Here is a 16,345-nt window from a genome sequence, read left to right on the forward strand (position 1 = left end):
TCTTCATTTGAACTCTGGTGGGTAGTTGTCTCATTTGGCAAACCTTATCACATCTAATCTAATATTCCAAGTTATTGTGAAACTATAAGTAACCTACTCTAGGGGGCTATGTGAATTTGATATGGATACTAAAAATTCCAAAGATCTGTTGTACATACAATCTAAGTCGATCTCCATATCCTCTTGCAATACTAATAATATAAAAACATTTGACAAATTGAAAGAATTGATCCTACTTGTTTCATTAAAAAGAAGGGACAACTTGTATGTTGTTTTAGAATGGGACATTTATCATACTTTGCAAAACTCTGAAACTGACATTATTAAGATGCTTGATTTCTTAATTGACAACATTAATTTGTTACGTTTGGATGTTCTGTTTTTCACTAAACAATCGCCATTACCAGGGAATCAACTGTGCACCTCTTCTTGCCAACTTTGTTTATATGAAGCAGACTTGGTACTGGAGCTTCAGCTTCTTAGAAAGAATGAAAAGACAGTAGTATTATCCTTTAATTGGTACTGGAGCTTCAGCTTCTTAGAAAGAATGAAAAGACAGTAGTATTATCTTTTAATTGGTACTGGAGCTTCAGCTTCTTAGAAAGAATGAAAAGACAGTAGTATTATCCTTTAATTGGTACTGGAGCTTCAGCTTCTTAGAAAGAATGAAAAGACAGTAGTATTATCCTTTAACTTCATGATCCGCTATAATGATGATGTCCTATTATTGAATAATTGAAGTTCAGTGATCTATTCCATCCAACTTAAAATAAAGGCTACAACAGATGCAATTAAGTCTGCCTCGTAACCTTGAGTTACACCTAAAAATTGACAATAAGGCTCAGTTGAAAACAAAAACTTCACAACAAAAGAGATGATTTCAGCTTACCAATTGTGAACTACTGTAAATTCAGAAATTATTGCGTGCATTTATTATTGCGATTTTGTCATTTTAGACTAAAATGCGATTTTTATTTTTGCGATATTGAGAAAAATTCTGTTTAATTCATATAAAAAATTTCAAAACGCGAGTTTTAATTATTGCGATTATAACCCTGTTGCATTTTTCGCAATAATAAAAACATCGCAATAATTTCTGAATTTACAGTATCCATTTCTATGTTGTATGATTACAGCATGAGTATATTATCTCCCAGTTTATACCATACTCTACAGTTTGCATTTAAAGAAAATTATAGCTTATCCAAGAGCTCAAAAGAGTTTTTTACACCTTAGAAATAGTTATATATATACACATAAACTTTAATAAGGTTCACTAAAGAGGATGGTTTAATGTGATATTCCATCTCAAGGTTGGATGGGTAACATCAAAGGGCCATAAGATCCATCCCAGTACCTCAAAAGATCTAGTAATTGTTTACTATTTTGTTTCAATTATCTAAACAAGTTAATGTACCCATCAAAGGTTAAGAAGAATATATGGACATACAGGCCTCATTTTCAATATAGAAACAACATATTTTTCAACCTGATATTTCATTTTTATTTGTTAACAAATTGTATATAAAACAAAAGGTAAATTAATATTGTTCATAAGAGTGATATAAAATAAATAATAAATGCATATATTTACCTATATACAAAGTTAATAAAATAATATAAATAAACGTATAATGCAGTGCTTTGCTAATGGATATCTTGATTATTATCATATATAACTATGGATGTCTTGTATGTTCATAGTGATGAGTTTAAATGAAATAAACTTCAAGATAAAAAGAATACAGCATGGTCGTAAATTTAAACTTATATATGAGAGAACATTCACATGATTACTTTAGACCAATGGTCAAGTTATGTTTTGCTTACATTGTGTCACCTGATGTAGAAACAGCTGAATGTGTGGTAATTAAAGTGTCATTTTCATGCAACACGTTTGCCACATTTTCGATTTCATGTTTTCTTACGTTTAGAACATAACTTACACTGTTTAATGCAAAGAGTTAAATATGCACTATTACAATAACAAGTATGTTTCATTCATAGTGAAATCTCTTTTTTATTTCACATTCTCCAATACACAGGACCACAAATACATGTGGACCTTTATTGTGCATAAGCATAAATTCAATCAAAAACATTTCCACAGAAAGATAAAAGATGAATCTTTTTAAAGCATTATCTTCTCTGCCACGTAGACAGAATGTTTGGGAAATATCTTAAAAATGGGCAATAATTTCATCGAAAAGAGAAAGTCAAGTACTCCTTTTTATGTTGAGGCCATGTATCAGTTTACTATTTTGTCTTGAAAACGTATAAAGCAAAAATATTTGATACATTATCTCGCTTCACATTCTAACATTTCTATATATTTAGGCTACAGGTTGATATAATAACATTAAAAGTTCACAGGACTAAATAAATGGGGAATGTGTCCATGGGACACAGATGATGCCCCCGCTTGCATATAACGTAATAAAGGGACATAACTCAAGAACGGTAAAAGTGATACTACCCAAATTCGTACTTGATCTGAGTTTTGTGGTAATAAGCATTGTGTATATTTTTCATAACATTTGGTTGAGGCAACCCAAGTTAGAAAACGGAAACCAAATTCGTGACATACAGACATACAAATGGACATGGGTAAAACTTAATGCCCCCTCCGCTACAGCTACTTAAAAAAACTCATCTTTTGTTTGTGTTATCTAGGGTTATTAGTCTTCAACCTCTGAAATTTTTTATTCTGTCCTTCCATGAAATATTTAATTAGATTTTTTTTTAATGTTTTTGAACTTTTGAAAATTCTCCCTGACAAAGGATCAGACAATAGTTTTAAGTTGACTAAAGGCATAAAAGTACATTTAATGATGATCAATAGCTAGTAGATACATTTGTCTTTTAAAATACAACTGGCATATAAGGATTGTAATGACGCTATGTGGATAAATTTATCAGTTTTCAAGAGCTAAATTGACTGCACGTCATCCCTATAATGGCTTCCATTTTTATGATTGTAAAAATTAGGTGGTGTAATGGGGAGATAATTTTCTAACTTTGCATTTATCCTTTTTCTGCCCTCCTACTGAACTTATAAATACAACTTAAAATTGGAATAAATGTAAAATAAAAGATTGATTGAATAGTTACACATGATTTTGATAAAAAAATATGTTGATTAGAAATACATGACGATTCCGAATAAACTTATTTGAATGGTTAAGTTCTTGGCAAGACAATCAAATCTTGAGCAGCAATTAAGTCTCTTGTGACATGGGATATATATATCATCCATATTTGTTCTGGAAGGGATTTGCACCCAACAAAGGAAGCAGAGGTTCAACTATTTCTTTTATCACTGTATAAGCCTGAAATAAATCAAGATATCAATGAGCATAGGTTAACAAAAAGTTCTAAAATGTTGTAGGGTTATTGCATTAATATTGGTGATCTTGTATGACCTTCTTGTTTTGCTTAAACAAAGCAATGTTCTAATGGCAATATAAAATTGCAAGAGTCAGTAGTTTGAACAATGGCAGAGATAAAAAATAAAGATATTGACAGAATTATAATGCCTAACCCATGTTAAAATGACCATAAAGGATGACATGGAAGAATTATTTCTTCAATATTACCCCAAAGAGAATATTATATTGTACAAGATTGCAATATTCTTTTATTGTTTACCAAACAGTTGAAATAACAAACACATTATGTTTAGACCTCTGATAACATGGCTGTTAGAGCATTATCAGCGAAAATTTCACACTTCTCTCTTGCTTACATTCAAAAAAGAAAATTTGATGTGGCAATTAGGCAAATATCTGTATGATTCAGGAGTCAATGACCTATTTAATGTACCAAATATCAGCTTTTTTTCGAGTGAGCACAGTGAACGAGTTCAAAATGGCTTCATATTGTACGTGTCAAGCAGCTGATATTTTACAATATAAATTGCAGACAACCAGATTATTAATTATCGATTTATCTGGTTGTATTTGAGTATTTTGCATGATAGAAACAAGTGTTTTCTTTTTTTCACCAGCAAACCGGAAGATGACTTGATTAGTCCGGTCAAACTTATCAACATAGGTTCATACAATATGACTTCACTGATATGTCCAGGTCAAAGTTATTAAGGCCTAATGGACAATGTATTTGACATCACAAAGCCGTGACATGCAATTTTATTAAGAGCTGAGCAGAGTGATACAGACGGTTGGAGACCAATAAATCATACTTTTTATACTGTAAACGAAGAAATTTTCGCACAAGGTTATTATGGCTTATTTCATGATCATATAAAATGCACAAAAAATTCCCATGTGCCAATGGTTTGTAGAAATTAAGCAATACTATTGATGTAAAGGTATAACTTATTGTTGATAAGCAATTATAATCCCCACACAATATTGTTAGGCATTGAAATCGCAAAAGCATCCACTTTAACAATATGTTGTCTCATCTGTTGAAAAGATTTATTCCCACTTTCTGTACAGAAAACTAACTGTATCAACAATATCATTTATTATGTTTCCTGTGTATATAACTTGTGTTGTACTGACAATATCAGCGTTTATTTTGTTTATGTGCTTACCTGTGCTGTATTAATGGCTAGGAATCTTAAATAAACCCCCGACATCCCTCCTTTCTGTAAAGCACTGACTGTACAGATCACATCAGTTTTTACACTTTCTCCTGAAATAAACAAGTCTTTATAACAGACATACATTGACACAGAATACACCTAGTTTTCACAAATTATCTCCCTTTACCACCCAAAATAAAAGTAAATTGTGTTATTAATTTTTGCATGCTAACATTTTTCTCACACCAGTCCTTACATTTATTAAGTAGTTTGTTTCTTCTTAGCTATAGAATAATTAAAATCCAACTTTTGAGATTAAGTTTTTTGGCTGTCATTGGTTTTACCATTGAGACAAAATAATGATCATGCCAAATGACATCACACAGAACAAAAACATTTTTCTCTTCAAATTAATAAAAAATCCCCTTAATAATAATCTAAATATCAACAGATTCTACCAAAACATCTCCTATAGCGTAGTATGGTATTTGTCTTCTTTTGATAATTAAATAATGTTGTCAAATTTTACTGTTTCAGGTCAATAAACTAACAAGAATGTGTCCATAGTACACGGATGCCCCACTCACACTACCATTTTCTATGTTCAGTGGACCGTGATATTTGGGTCAAATCTCTAATTTGGCATTAAAATTAGAAAGATCATATCATAAGGAACATGTGTACTAAGTTTCAAGTTGATTGGACTTCAACTTCATAAAAAACTACCTTGACCAAAAACTTTAACCTGAAGCAGGACAGACGGACCGACGTACCGACAGACCGAAAAACACAATGCCCCTAGGTAGGGCATAAAAACACAGGAAACATGCATACTTTTCTGGTTGTGGGTAAACTTTTTTTAACTTACCATACTTTTCTCGGTTGTGAGTAATGTGTTCTTATCATGGTTGTGAGTAACCTTTTTTTTACTTACCATATTTTCCTGGTTGTGAGTAACGTTTGCATAAACTATTGCTAATCTCTTTTAATCTCTTTCCAAGGATAATACAGGTTCCCATTACCTATTAATTCAAATATAAATTGTCAATTGTCATGTCGAAGTCTTTAATGCTGACTATACAGTATGGGTTTTGCTAATTGATAAAGCCCTAAAAGGCCTTAAATTTTCTCTGGTGGAAAATTGTCTCATTGGCAATAATACCACAACTTCTTACATGTATATTTATTCTATGACAAAGTTTTTAGCCAAATAATTATTAGATTATTGTAGTATTTTCAATTTTAGATAAAATGATTAAAAACTTTAATAACCCTTACACTAACCAGAAGGACGGAAAGGCAGAAGGACAGAAAGATGGACAATCAAGGGTAACACTTAATGCCCCTGTCACCTACAGGGGAACATCAAAAAAGTAGTGAATGATTTAAACAGAAATTATCTGCCATCAACATTATCATTGTCATCATTAAGATTATTAAACAGTAATGTTGAAAGTACTTTTCATGTTGTTCACCTGAATAAAGGAGGTATTCTAAGATCAACTATGATGCTGGCCAGAAATTTCATTGATCCCATAAGAACTTTATTCTTTTAACAAGATGTAAATGAAATAACCACACTTTACTGTAGATTTTACAATAATTTGTAAAGTTAAATTAAGATCATCTTTCCAAACAAGGTGTCATAATTATTTGGAGTACATCTGTTTGTAGTTCTGAATCTCCATAGAGTATCTCATCATTTGCCAAGTACATAATGAAGATAGAAGCAATACCAATAGCCTCCTTACAGTAAAACCTCAGTCAATGTTTTCTACCTAGTAATTTTTCATGGACAGTGTTTTATCATGTAATTCTAATACATCAAGTAAATAGAGGCAAAATCAATGGCCAAAAGGGAACATTTAACATAAAATAAAAGAAGAATGTGTTTGAGGACACGAATGCAACCGCTCAAGCTTTGCAATTTTCAAGTTAAAAAGGGACATAACTCTAGAACTGTAAATGACTCACTGCCCAAATTTGAACTCTGCCTGCGATTTGTGGTTCTTAGCATTGTGTATGAGTTTCATAAAATTTGGATGAGGAAAACATAAGTTAGTGTGCGGAAACAAAAATGGGACAGACGGAAAGACTGATGGACGAAAGGACTGATGGACAGAAGGACGGTCAAGGGTAGCACTTAATGCCCCCATTGCCTACAGTGGGGGCATAAAAATAACATTCCCAGTCAATGTTTGGTACCTGGTAATTTTTCATAGATGATTTCATCTTTAATCCTGGTACATCATGTAGATGGATGCTGTCTTTATAAACTGTGTTAGAACCTACATCTATCTGTATACTGTTCTTATAACTACAAGTCATAAATAGGTAACTTGTAAAGAGATATATACTGTTCTTATAACTACAATTCATAAATAGGATACAAAATGTAACTTGTAAAGAGATATATAATGTTTTCATAGCTACAATTAATAGCAAGCAGATGAGAGATAAACAAGATATTAGAAAACTGCAGGACACCATTAAAACTTTTTCACATATCTGAATCTGTTTTTCAAAATAAAAATTACACTTCATAAATTTTGTGCTTTTTTGAAGCACTTTTTTGGTTTTACCTTCCTAAAATAAGACATTTTGTTTATTTTCTTTTGTTTCCTATTCTGACATCGGACTGGGACTTCTCTTAAACTGAGTTTTACTGTGCCTACTGTTGTACGTTTGTTTTTTCTACATTGGCTAGAGGTATAGGGGGAGGGTTGAGATCTCACTAAACATGTTTAACCCCGCCGAATTTTTGCGCCTGTCCCAAGTCAGGAGCCTCTGGCCTTTGTTAGTCTTGTATCATTTTTAATTTTAGATTCTTGTGTATAATTTGGAGTTTAGTATGACGTCCATTATCACTGAACTAGTATACATATTTGTTTAGGGGCCAGCTGAAGGACGCCTGGGTGCGGGAGTTTCTCGCTGCATTAAAGACCCATTGGTGGCCTTCCGCTGTTGTCTGCTCTATGGTCGAGTTGTTGTCTCTTTGACACATTTCCCATTTCCATTCTCAATTTTATTAAACCTACACATTAGAAAGCCAGAGATGTTTAAATAGGCAGAAATCCTTCGGAGCTATATAAACAAAAGTAATTCATCTAACCATATATCAATTCAATGATTTCACAACATATATCTCCAGTAAGTGGTAAATACCTTTTAAACAGCCACTGTTCTTGTAAAGCAGATCTACCACATGTCATCCAATCTAACAATATAATGTTTCCACTTTCTGTCATCTGCACATTCTGAATTCATAATCTTCTTTAAAACATTATTTTTATTTATATATATATATTCAATATACATGTATCTTGCTTTTCCATAATTTGAATTGCATTCAGTCAGTTTAAATATTTAGCAAAAATCTGAATCTCCCCATCATTCTACAATTATATTCTAATAGTATAGCCTTTATTCTAATTTTGTTTTGTTATTTACAGACCTGCCAACTTATGAAAACCTCCATGGGGGATTTTCCCCGGGGAAAAAAATTTAAATGTATCGCTTCATCTTGTGACTGTTTTTTTTTTTTTATAATGTCCAGTAGAAAGTATTTCATGTATATTTAGGATCAATTTTGGTTTGTTTCTTGAACTCTTGAGATTGTTTTGATGCTGTGTGTATCATTCTGTGTAAAGATGTTTCTTTCATTTGGTTCATTTGTTTTATTTGTTTTATTTCAGTGTTATATTTGTTTTATTTCAGTGTTTTATTTGTATTTTCAATGTATCTATTTAAAATAAATTGATAAACAATGACTTGGTTGCTTCATTAATGCATACATTGCAAACTATGTCATGAAAAGATAAACAAGGTAAATGTCATATTAATAATATTTATTCAGTAGCATTTAAAGGAGATAAAAACAATACAAAACAATAATACACAAGGAGCAAAAAAACATAAAAGCTACTAATGTTCATTTTGCACTAAGTAGAAAGCACTAAGTTACATTATCATCACTTAAAATTGTCAGCACTATAAAATTGTCATTTGGCACTAATTTCCACAGTCTTTGTTGTAAGCAACATATGCTTTCTTTGCTGTCTTCAACAAGTCTTTGTCTGGTTTTAGCTGGTAGCATGCACAGTCTGAATTGATCTTAGTGGTAAGTAGGTCACAGAGTGTTGAGTTGTCCAGTGATGACCTGTGTTCTGTGTGTATCTTCTTGACCATACTGAAGACTCTCTCACAATCTGCATTGGAGTTGGGTATACAACACATTGCTCTGGTAACTCTTGTTATAATTAAGATAATTATTAACTATGTTCACCTGATTAAAGAATTTTTTTAACTAGTTAACTTGATTATAACATAATTAATCTCAATTAAATGATAAGTAAAAAAATTAAAACAGTTAATTATGTAACTCCCAAGCTGATCGGTATAAATAACAAAGATCAATAATTTTATTACCAATTAAGACCCATAAAACTTTGACAAATCATTGATTTTATTGAGGCACGTGTATATGTTTACATAATACTTAGTGTCAAAACAGATCGATAATCCTCAGGTAAATCAACATGACCCGAATATCAGATACTACGATGAATTTGATTGGATAATATCTCTATGTTGTCCTCCATTACCGGAAATCGGTAAGAATAAAATTTTCTCGGGTAGAATTTATGAAAATCGGGTTTTTTGCTTGTTTTAGGAACCCGATATCGGGATTCGGGTTGAGGCATGAAAATCGGGATAATACCGCCAAAATCGGGATAGTTGGCAGGTCTGTATTTAACAAGGGGACATAATTCACAATAAAATTGCATACTGAAACCAAATGTACAGTAATGTCATTATTTCAACTTTTTACAAACAATGAGTAAACAAAAGACCAATGTGTCAATTAATAGGGGTCCCTGCCAAAACAAACAATGAATGGCAGCTAAAAAAGCCATTTGTAGACTGTAAAAAACCCATTAATATTATAATGATAATCAAGGGAGATAAATCAGGAACATAAAATATTGAATAACTAAAAGTCCACACTAATTTGATTTTAATGACACCTACCAACAAGTGTGTGTTTGAAATTATTTGGATAAGGCTAACTTAAATGATATTAGAATACACATTAATGAGACAGCAAACAAATAACATGAAAAATTATTATTCTTCAAAAATAATTCAAGCTGTAAATCAACTACTGAATTAAAAGTAGTAATTTAATTCATGAGACATTATAAAAATTCTTCCATCATCATCAAATTTCCTAACGGTTAAAAAAATAAATAACTAAGGATAACTAGGGACAAAAAATATCTTATGTACATTTTAGATCCATAAAAAAAGAAATATTGTATTCATATATAAAATAAAAAAAATAAAAGATGTGTTTTGCTTCATCTGCAGTGTGTTTTGGTTTATTGTTTCATCATAAATGATGGCAGACAGGCTTTTGGTTTGATTGTTTGAATTGTTTCACATTTTGTGATGTAGGGACCCTTAATTTATATCTTACTTTACAGTATGGGTTGCTTACATCCACGTTATTTGGACTTACCACATATCCTTATTTTTATATATTTTGACTTACTTGTGTTTGTAGAAAGTTTGCATCTTTATAACACACACAATAATCAGGGAGAACACACAATAAGGAGTTATCACCAACGATATAATTCATCTTCTGTGTTGTCAACAGATCATCTTCACAATGGTAGACCTAAAACATTCAATATATCTCATTTCAAATAAAAAAAGTGCAAAATGAGACAGCAATGTGATAACACATTTAACCAGATTATCTTTGGGATATCTATGAATAAACAAAACTGTGGGGTATATGTCAAGAAATTAGCAAACCAACAACCCCAAAAACAATACATTTATAGGTCAGTTTATGAACTTCAACTCTTTAAGTCTTTATCATAGGTCAAGCTCTAAATCTTTGCAGATTCTTGACTGCTACATATACCATATGATTTGGTCTTTTTTTTATCTTTTGAATTTTTTGCCTGGTAAGCATTCCACAATGTACAGTCTTTTTTTTTTTATCTTTGAGGATTCTTGACTGGTTCGAAACCACATGTTTGTCCTATTTTTTTAAACTTTGAGGCTTGGCTGGTTAGAAGACCACAAGAGTCTGGTCTAGATTTTACCTTCCTAATAATTCGCTGGTTGGAAGTCCCGGTTTTTGGTTTTATTTTTTACCTTTGTAGAGTCTTGGCTTGTAAGTAGCACAAGTTTTGGTGTACATTGTATTTGTTTTCATGTTTTTAGATTCTTTGCTAGTAAGTAGACCACATGTGTTAGGCTGTTTTATTACCTTTGTAGAGTCTCAGCTTGTAAGTAGCACATGTTTTGGTGTACGATGTATTTGTTTTTATGTTTTGTGATTCTTGGCTCTTAAGTATGCAGACTACTCAGTCGCTAGTAAGTAGACCACGTTTGTTATTACCTATGTAAACTCTTGGCTAGTGAGTAGACCACATGTGTTGAGCTTTTTTATTACCTTTGTAGATTCTTGGCTAGTGAGTAGACCACATGTGTTTGGTTTGGTTTCTATTACTATTTCAACATTGTCACCTCCTACCAATCCCCCTCCAAATACAATGGGAAAGATCCACTTGCATTTTGGGTTCCCAGTATGCTCTGGTACCAAGACTTTCAACTGCAAAATATAATTGCTTACATCCACTTTATTTGAACTTTGGTCGATAGTTGTCTCATTGGCAATCATACCACATCTCCTTATTTTTATACTAAAATAAACTAGTTCTAATCTGTATTTAATTTTGATATAATATATATAATGCAAATGCTGATATTAAAATGGCAATTCTTTAATGTGTCAACTATGCAAAACATTTAAAGTTCAAAAGAGTGTTAACGCTGGACTGTCTAGCCTGCTTTACTTATCATACTTGAATTTATGCTGAAAGTGTGTAATATAAAGGTTTTACTATAAGTTTCACATAAACTTAACATTATTAATGATTAATGTAAATAAGGTCAAGGTCAGATGAACCTGCCAGATAGACATGTACACCTTACAATCATTCCATATGTCACATATAGTTAACCGATTGCTTATGGTATCCGAGAAGGAGACCTAATTATGATAATTGAACATTGACCAATGAACTAGGAAAACATCAAATATTATAGACCTACCACTTAACACTAGTGGTTCCCCTTAAACTGACCTTATCAGATCAAATACATTCATGATTGGCGATGATGATTCCGTCAGAAACAACACACCTTAATTAGTCTCTCCTTAGCAACTTAATCTGGATGAGAAAAAAAAACATTATTTTATTTGATATGAATAAACTTAGAATGTGGGGTAGGCATTATTAAGACAACATGGAAGAAAATATATAGAGGTGACACAATTTTCATAACTGCCAACCTTTCATAATCTCCATGGGAGATTTAAGTGCAAGAGGACCTATTTATAATAAATGCTCCTCTTAAATTGTCATGGAAGCTTTTAATCTACTACTTATATTGTTTGAATGAGTATGTATGTGCTTAAGTACCCTTTTTACTCATTTGAATACCTGTTTTGAGGTATTCAGTTTTATAATGAAAGAACCTTAGTGAGCGCGCTCACATACCCAACGTCCCCACATTGTCATTGGAGAAATAAAATAAGTGTAAGAAAAAAAAATTGTATCAGAAAAAAAAATTGAATCATAATTTCCTGTCAGTATGCACATCTACATAGTATGTCCTTATTATCTACACAGTTTCATGAAATTCTGTTGTGTGGTTTGAGGCATTGCCATGACAAAAGGTTGCAGTAGTATATTGGGCAAATAAGTTCAAAGGGGCGTGACTCCTGGAAAAAAAATTGAATCGTAATTTCCTGTCGATATGCACATCTACGTAGTATGTCCTTATTATCTGAAAAGGTTTCATGAAATTCTGTTGTGTGGTTTGAGAGGAGTTGCGATGACAAAAGGTTGCAGTAGTATATTGGGCAAATAAGTTCAAATGGGCGTAACTCCTGGAAAAAAAATTGAATCGTAATTTCCTGTCGATATGCACATCTACATAGTTTGTCCTTATTATCTGAAAAGGTTTCATGAAATTCTGTTGTGTGGTATGAGAGGAGTTGCGATGACAAAAGGTTGCAGTAGTATATTGGGCAAATAAGTTCAAAGGGGCGTAACTCATGGAAAAAAAATTGAATTGTAATTTCCTGTCGATATGCACATCTACGTAGTATGTCCTTATTATCTGAAAAGGTTTCATGAAATTCTGTTGTGTGGTATGAGAGGAGTTGCGATGACAAACTGTTGCAGTAGTACATTAAAGTAAATAAGTTCAAAGGGGCGTAACTCCTAGAAAAAGAATTGAATCGTAATTTCCTGTCGATATGCACAACTACATAGTATGTCCTTATTATCTAAAAAGGTTTCGTGAAATTCTGTTGTGTGGTTTGAGAGGAGTTGCAATGACAAGAAACAGGACTGACAGACGGACGGACGGACAGACGGGTCAAAAACATTAGACCCTCCGCAACTCGTTGCGTGGGGTATAATAAAGAATTCCAAATTCAGGTCAACACCTCTCATGGGGGAAATCCCTCATAAATTGTGAAAGTTGGCAGGTCTGAATTTTTAACACTAACATTATATAAGTTCTCATAATCTATTGCTAGTACTAAGTGCTAAGGAGATGTTGGGAAAGACAAGTTTTTGAAGATTACAGGAAACTCAATAGGATGGCTTCAAGTTTACAGGTAACTTACGGGATAGGAATGTTTCAAGGTCACAACCTCTACAGCACCATATTCACTTTCCTTGCAATGATCATGGCACTCTAACACTACAGTTGCATGACCATGACGAGCTGTTCCCATGGCAACCATCTGTAAACCTTGTAATACTGAAAGAAAAAAATCAATACATTTATAAAATGGATTGCAATGATAAGTAAAGATTATTACATAGCATTTTCAATATCAGGCCCTAATACGGTCATGATATCATCCCTTGAGCCTTTCTACATGTATCACATAAGAAACAGGTATATACACTGTATATGAATTATAAAAGAGAATATGGATACAGAGTATATATCTCCCAGTTGAAACGATATTCCAGTGCTTTTATTTCCTATTATGATTTCCTATATAGAGGGTTGTTGCTCACAAGGAAGCTATCGAACCAAGAGTTCCAAGTAGTGAAGTTGAAATCATCAGTTGAAGCCATCACGAGTTGGTTGACTGTTTTACAGATTACAACCAATATTTTCTAATTGTCATCCCCTTTTCCCAGAATGTGACCTACCAATTTAGACTTATCACAAGGTTTGTACTCATGTGAGCAACACAACTGGTGCAACATGTGGAGTAGGATCTGCTTACCTTCTGGCACACCTGAGATCACCCTCAGTTTTTTGGTGGGGTTAGTGTTGCTCAGTCTTTGGATTTAATATATTCTATGTTGTGTTTTGTGTATCGTTTTTTGTCTGTTGGTCTTTTTCTTTTTTAGCCATGGCGTTATTTTCAACTTATGAGTTTGAATGTTTGGGATCTTTCGCCCCTCTTTTTGAACATTCCAATGATTCCCAATGGCCCTGCTCGCAATAAAAGCTTGAATTATACCACATCTTCTTTTTATATTGAAGCCATTTTTAGGAGTGGAAATTTGAGAATGAATGTCTGAATACTGTTTTTTCACAAAATTTTTATAAAGTCCAAAGCCCGTAATTTTGGCACAAATCATTGGAGCAGAACCAGACGTAAGATCAATCTGTAAATCATAATAGTAGACTCACACACTAAAATTCAGGTCAATATGTGAAGCCTTGAAGGTGTTTAGAAAAAAAGTCTGTATAACTGCTATTTTTATGAAATTTTTAAAAGTCCAATGCCCGTAATTTCAGCAAAAATCAGCAGAGCGTAACCAAACGTAAACTTGATCTGTAACTCATCATAGTAGACTCTCATACTAAAAATCAGCTCAATATATGAAGGCGTTTAGAAAAAAGTGTACTGTATAAGTCTGTTTGTTGCAGAATGACGGAAATGATGATTAAGGGTAAAACTATATGGCCCCGACAATTTTGTTGTGTGGCCATAAAAATTAGTTATTTTGTTTAAATGTTGCACTATTCATACAGTTTATAAACAGCAGGATAATTTTAAGACATTAGTAAATCTCACAAATTATACATGACTCTCCATTCCAAAAGAGATATCAATTTTGCCAGTGAGGGCTGATATACTACTTTTGCCTGCAAGGGCTGATCATATGGCATTCCCATTGCAATTGCATAGGAAGCTGATATTTCCCAGGATTAATCAGGATCCTATTCAGGCTATTGGTCTGATAAGGGCAGCGTTCTGTTTAAATTTGCAATCCAAGCTAGGTGCATATATTTTTTACATCTTCTCTCTTAAAACATACCAGTCCTCAGGATGTGTAACAACAAAAAATTAAAGAACATATTTTTTTTTTCTTATTCAGATTCATCAAAAAAGATTTTATCTTTCTGAAACACAAAATGCTAGTGGAGTCCAGTGGACGCTAGACCTTAAAACTTTTCCAACTGCACAGATTTGTCTGTATACGTAATGAGAGTAATTTCGAGGTGTAAATTAAGCCGTGTTTATCCATTTTAACTTTAATACGTGTGTTCATTCTTCCAGATATTATATGTCTGATACTTCATTACAAAAAAGCACCTGTCATACATACCTGATTACATAATCACTGATAATTTACCGGATTCATAAATCATGTTTATCCTTCTCTTTGTTGATTGGTTTATTGTCTGGACGCAATCATTTTATAGCAAATTGGTAGTTACATTAACACGTGTATTAAGCGTAGAATTCGTGCAGAAAAATAATGCAATTAAATAATTTACCTGAATAGACAGCAAGAGCTATGTTGTTGGTAAACAGGAAAAACAGGTCAAAATTTAGAGTTATCTCCCATAGTATGTTCTAGCTAAGGCCAATATGATTTACATGTGTGGTTTCCGTCCCATTCTGTGTAATATAATTAAAATTTTCAAAATACTGTTCTTTTTCTTCCTTTTTGGGTTTCGCGTGCTTATTTTGCGCCTGTCATTGAGAATGAAAAGTTACATACTAACAGTGGCGGATCCAGGATGGGAAAAGGGGAGGGGGGGGGGGGGGAGTGCCGGGGGTTGGAACCCCCTTTTTTTACGATCAATGCTTTAGAATGGGGACATATAGTTGGACCCCCCTTTTTCTCCTGGGTTGGAACCCCCCACTTTAATAATGGCTGGATCCGCCCCTGTACTAATATATCACAATACTGTTCCTTATAGTTTAGACACTCTGGTATGAACAAGGAATTTAAGACAGTTTAAGTAATAATGCTGAGCTATTGTTACATGTTTCTAGCTTATAACATGCCAGTATAACAAACATTTTAAAATAACCATTTATGTTTCATCAGAGACGTATATGTAGAATAGAATATACTTTATTCCAAATTAATGGACCAACAAGGGGCAACATGAGATTAACAAACAACTAAACGACTATAAACGAACAATAATGAGGAAAAGAATTACTTGGTTGATATATGGGTCATTTTCAAAAAATGTCGAATTTTCAGTACACCCATGCTAAATTTGTTATTTCTAATGGAAATTTCAGTTGTAATTGTTTAAATGAAAGCTTGTAGGATTTATGATTCAGAACATTAATAATAAACACGATTTACATCTATTTTCATAAGATTAAAATGTATTTAAGTCCGATTTTGGGGTAATTTGTGTGCGTACAGTTTCAGAAAAACACATTTCAAATGATTTTTTTTCCGATTTTCTGATCGCCTTGAT

The 16,345-nt window shown here is 32.7% G+C and overlaps 1 protein-coding gene across 1 annotated transcript; it reads right to left on the bottom strand.

Moving 5' to 3' along the window:
• Positions 1-1,480: 1,480 nt before the first annotated feature.
• On the bottom strand, positions 1,481-15,448 carry LOC127719507 (uncharacterized). The gene is made up of 9 exons (XM_052225655.1): positions 15,398-15,448; positions 13,272-13,408; positions 11,022-11,180; positions 10,104-10,232; positions 7,715-7,806; positions 6,755-6,866; positions 5,484-5,571; positions 4,559-4,659; positions 1,481-3,329 (listed from the first exon to the last, which is right to left on the bottom strand). The coding sequence occupies exons 2-9, from the start codon at positions 13,389-13,391 to the stop codon at positions 3,249-3,251; spliced, it is 882 nt and encodes a 293-aa protein (XP_052081615.1). The 5' UTR covers positions 13,392-13,408; positions 15,398-15,448; the 3' UTR covers positions 1,481-3,248.
• Positions 15,449-16,345: the final 897 nt, after the last annotated feature.

This window comes from Mytilus californianus, unplaced genomic scaffold, assembly GCF_021869535.1.
Source record: "Mytilus californianus isolate M0D057914Y unplaced genomic scaffold, xbMytCali1.0.p SCAF_11, whole genome shotgun sequence".
Classification (NCBI taxonomy): domain Eukaryota; kingdom Metazoa; phylum Mollusca; class Bivalvia; order Mytilida; family Mytilidae; genus Mytilus; species Mytilus californianus.